This window comes from Rhincodon typus, chromosome 24 (genome assembly GCF_021869965.1).
Source record: "Rhincodon typus isolate 14 chromosome 24, sRhiTyp1.1, whole genome shotgun sequence".
In the NCBI taxonomy this organism is placed as follows: Eukaryota; Metazoa; Chordata; class Chondrichthyes; order Orectolobiformes; family Rhincodontidae; genus Rhincodon; species Rhincodon typus.
In genome coordinates this window covers 36072941-36077324 of record NC_063355.1, presented here as the reverse complement: position 1 = coordinate 36077324, position 4384 = coordinate 36072941, and the positions used below count along the sequence as shown (strand labels likewise).

Here is a 4384-nt window from a genome sequence, read left to right as displayed (position 1 = left end):
TCTCGGATTCTCCAGCATCTGCAGTTCCTACTATCTCTGATTCGATTTTATATCATCCTGCATTGTGTTCTGACACATGTACAAATTGACTTGTGTTGGACTAAAGAATGGAACTCATTTACATCCCGGGGCTGCCTATACCTTTCTTGGAAGGCTTAACATGATAGAGACCCAAAAATGCTGAGCAATCAACTGAAGATCTGCATTTTCCCAGGGGCTTCCAAATTTCATGGTCAAGGCCAGGATGTCACCCTATGGGCAGTATCACGTACTAAGTGTGCCCTCCACTCCAACCCTGCCTTCCACCCACAAACCACAGCTCCCACTTTATCTTACCAGGAAATGCCTTGCTGTCATAATATCTCTGATCCACAGGGAAGTGGGGATGAGGACCTCATCATAAAATAAATCATGTCTGTTAAACCATATTCTACACCACTTTCTAACTAAGTGCCCTGTAAAAGATAGAGAGGATGAAGGTGAAATTCTCTTTAACCGTAATAACTCCTTTCTCCTGCATCCGGCCAGGTGTATCATGAAGATTGGCAAATTGGGTCGCCACTTGTTGGTAAATTGGAAGCAGGAACTCTTCTCGAGCTTTCAATTTGGCTTCTAACTCCTTCCTGATTTTCTGAGAAAGCTCTAGAGAACCTACAAAGATTGAGCAAGCACAGATCAGCGGATCAAATTATAGCACAGACAAGGAGAGGGGCACACATTTAAAATGGAGAAACTTTGAAACAGGGTTTGCATTTTCCTTACCCAGCTGGTCAGCAAGGCCTGAATAAATGGCGTCAATTCTCCTCATTGTCTTCACCAAGTCTTTCCGCCTGAACTTGATCTCCACAGTGCCTTCAGGCTCCAGCACACCACCCCTGAGGCGTGAGGATAGGAGAAAATTCTCTTGAATTTCTATGTTTCATGGTCAATCATAGTAAAAATCAATAAGTTATTTTGATTGGGGTGTCAAATTTGTGTCTGCAGCAAAAAAAATATTAAAATGCTACCTCTCCCTTTCAGGAGAAATCTCGTTCTTCAAAGCCCACTCAACCTTTTTGAATTTTCCAGTATAAAGCACGACCCCCAAATACAATCTGCACCCAAACAATTGGTTTTACTCAATCATTATTTTCTTCTTGCCAACTTCCTGCTCTCTTCTGCAGGCACACAGTCTTCATTTGGATGCAGTTCCACACAGTCGTTGGAAATAAAAGAGATTCAAAATGGCTGCCAAATTGCTATCACCCAATTTGCACTATCCCACAGTGTCATCATCTACTGTATTGTATGCTTTATAATAATAAGGCATGTACGTTTCAATTTCATGGCATACTGTGCCTTGTGAAACAAGATACTACGCTGCCCCACCAGCTGAACTACATACTGTAGATTGATTTTCCCCTTTATTCTTTCAGGTGTATAGGCATCACTGGAAAGTTTATGAGCAGGAATGTCTTGCTGCAATTGTACAAGGCCTTAGTGAGACCACACTGGAGTATTGTGTACAGTTTTGATCTCCTTTCTGTCGTCCATCTCCAATTTCCCTTGAACTGAGTGGTTGCTAGATTGTTTCAGATAGAAGTTAAGGATCAACCACATTGTTGTTTGTCTGGAGTTGCATGTAGGCCAGACCAGGTAAGGACAGTTGATTTCTTTTCCCAGAGGACATCAGTGAATCAATTGGGTTTTTACAACAATCAATGATAATATCATGGTCTGCCAGCTGCTGTGCTGAAATCTGAACCCATAGCCCCAGAAAATTATCTTCAGCTTCTGGATCACTAGTCCAGAGACATTACCATAATGTAACTGTCTCCCATTTAGCCAATTGAAAATTGGCAATTATGCAAATGGCCTTCAAAGGTGATAGGATTCGAGTACAGGAGCAGGAATGTCTTGCTGCAATTGTACAGGACCTTGGTGAGATGGCTGTTCTAACAATGAAAGGACTGCAACAAATATTTACCACGCTAATGTCTGAGATGGCAAAACTGACACATGAAGAGTCTAGATTGGTAGGATATATTCACTCAAGTTTAGGAGAATGAGGTGGGGTGGGGGCTGATGTCAAAGAAACCTATAAAATTCTAACAGGGTAAATGCAGGAAGGATGTTCTTGATGAACAGGGAGTCCAGAACCTGGGGTTACAGTACAAGGATTCAGAGAAGGCCGTTTAGGAGTGAGAAGAGGAGAAACTTCTTCACCCAGAGAGTGGTTGAGCCTGAGGAATTCTCTGCCACAGAAAACATTGAAGCCAAAACACTGAATGTTTTAAGGAAGAGTTAGAAACAGTTCTTAGGGCTAAAGAGACCAAATGGTATGGGGAGAAAACAGGAACAGAGTACTGAGTTGGATGATCGGCCATGATCATACTGAATAGCGGAGCAGCCTCAAAGGGCTGAATGGCCTACTCCTGCTTGCATTTTCTTGGTTTCAATACTTCAGGTGATATTAGCCAAATGAATAGATGAGAGAAGAAGAGAAAAATATCTAAATTGTCTTAGCATCATACAGATATTTTGGTGGGGGCATACTACATTTACCTGACAACGGAATTTGTAAATATTCTTTAATCAGTACCTGCTTTCTTGATCCGCATAGAGTTCTATGTAAAGTGGATTGATTGTAGGATCAATTACTGCCCACGAGCCACCTCGGAGTTCAGCATGAGGTGGGATGTAAACGAGCACAGGCTGCTGGAACTCCCTTAAACTATCTACGATACTGGCACCAAACTTCAGAACCTGATCATACATATCTAATGGAAAAAGGCAAGAAAGGAATTCAGACAGTCCATTTTGGATTCATCATGAACTCAGCAGAAGGGCAGCCACGCATAGTGTTTCGCCTTAGGATCTGTCAAGATTCTGTTGCATTTTAGGGAAATGAAAACAAGTAGAGGAATTTCATTTTGTAAAGTGGAGTCGTGCCCCAGAAACAGATAACTCAATTATCTACTTTTCTAATTACCCACTACAACCTTCACAGATAAAACCATGCACAAGATTTCACCACATTGTGAAATACGCAGTCTCCTTTCTCTTTGGTCTTTTATGTCTTTTTGTTGCTGATTAATTCACACATTTCTTTCTGTAAATATTTGTAGAATTATTTGCTCACATGGAAGGCAAATGTTCAGACAGACTGCTTGTGCTGAAATCCAGTTTGTGTGTTCTAACCTTCTTTCCGTGTATAAATGCAATGTCTAGTGGGAAGTGAAGTATTAACAGCAAATAAGGCAGATGAATTGGAACTTATGATAATGATTAAAGTCATTTAGAATGCTGTTCCCTTTCTAAAACATTTTTTATCTCTTTCCTAAGGATATTTGCTGTCCTTACTATTTGGGGAATGTGTCACTCAGTACATTACTGATTATTATGTAATGTCTGTTCAGCACTTGAATGTAACAGAGTCCTGTTATGTAATTCTGGAAACAATTTGTTTTGATAAAATTATGGACCTTACCTTTCATTCCACCAGAAAACCCTCGCCAGTTAGCAAACACAATAAGGGGAAGCCGTTCTCGTTTGAAGTCCTTAATCACTTGTGCAGTTTTAAAAGCTGAGTCTGGAAACCACACCTGTCCAGCTTGCTGAACAATCTGTCGAATACAACAGAAAAAAGACCATCAGCTGAATAAATTGAGAAATTCACTCAACTATTTGTGGACTGTAGCAGCACATTACTCCGCCAAAAAAAGACCCAACATTTGTCATCAAAATAATAAATGAGGCTAACAGCAAGAAGAAATGTGCAATTATATGTGAAAATGCAAAATTTTGAGTCTTGTCTGCCTCAGGAAAATTGCGTCTCACAGTCTGATTCACTATTCAAATGCATTAAAGGCATACATTTCCAGTACTTGCCCATACACTTGCCACAGAAAGTTAGGAATATCCATTCTGTTTAAGTAGCCATTTAATGACATAAGTGTCAATCACTGCCAGTCAGTTTCTCTGCCACTGGAAATGAATTATTGTAATTTTGGACTTTCATTCCTTCAGGTTTTAACTTCAATTGGAAACTTTTGAATTTTTAAAATACATTTCTGAATCTCCTTTCCTTTTCTTTTAATCCAAATTTTCTTTTCCTCTCTTAATTTCCCCTTCTGTACCTCATTTGACATTAAATTTGCCATTCAGTATTCAGACCGTGTACTATTCCTACTGCAATCCTTGAAACGGATTGATTTCAGAGATACAGTTACATGCTTTGATCGTTCAAATTGTAGATGCCCTGTGGAAGGTGCTGCATTGCTGTAAATGCATGTTAGAAACAATGTGCACTGCAAAATATTACTGAGATTAAATGGGAAAGAGCAAGTCTAATGAAGAAATGGTGCCGATGACTGACTGGCCACTGCCAATTGTTGACCATTTA

General features: G+C 40.0%; 1 protein-coding gene across 1 annotated transcript in view; it reads right to left on the bottom strand.

Moving 5' to 3' along the window:
* Nucleotides 1-4142, bottom strand: part of acacb (acetyl-CoA carboxylase beta) — a 15754-nt gene extending 11612 nt beyond the window's left edge. Inside the window, exons 1-5 of the mRNA XM_048611744.1 lie at nt 4119-4142; nt 3470-3605; nt 2582-2759; nt 763-875; nt 497-651 (exon numbers count right to left, since the gene is read on the bottom strand). Coding sequence (XP_048467701.1) covers nt 497-651; nt 763-875; nt 2582-2759; nt 3470-3605; nt 4119-4142 — 606 coding nt within the window. The remainder of the gene's footprint in view (nt 1-496; nt 652-762; nt 876-2581; nt 2760-3469; nt 3606-4118) is intronic.
* Nucleotides 4143-4384: the final 242 nt, after the last annotated feature.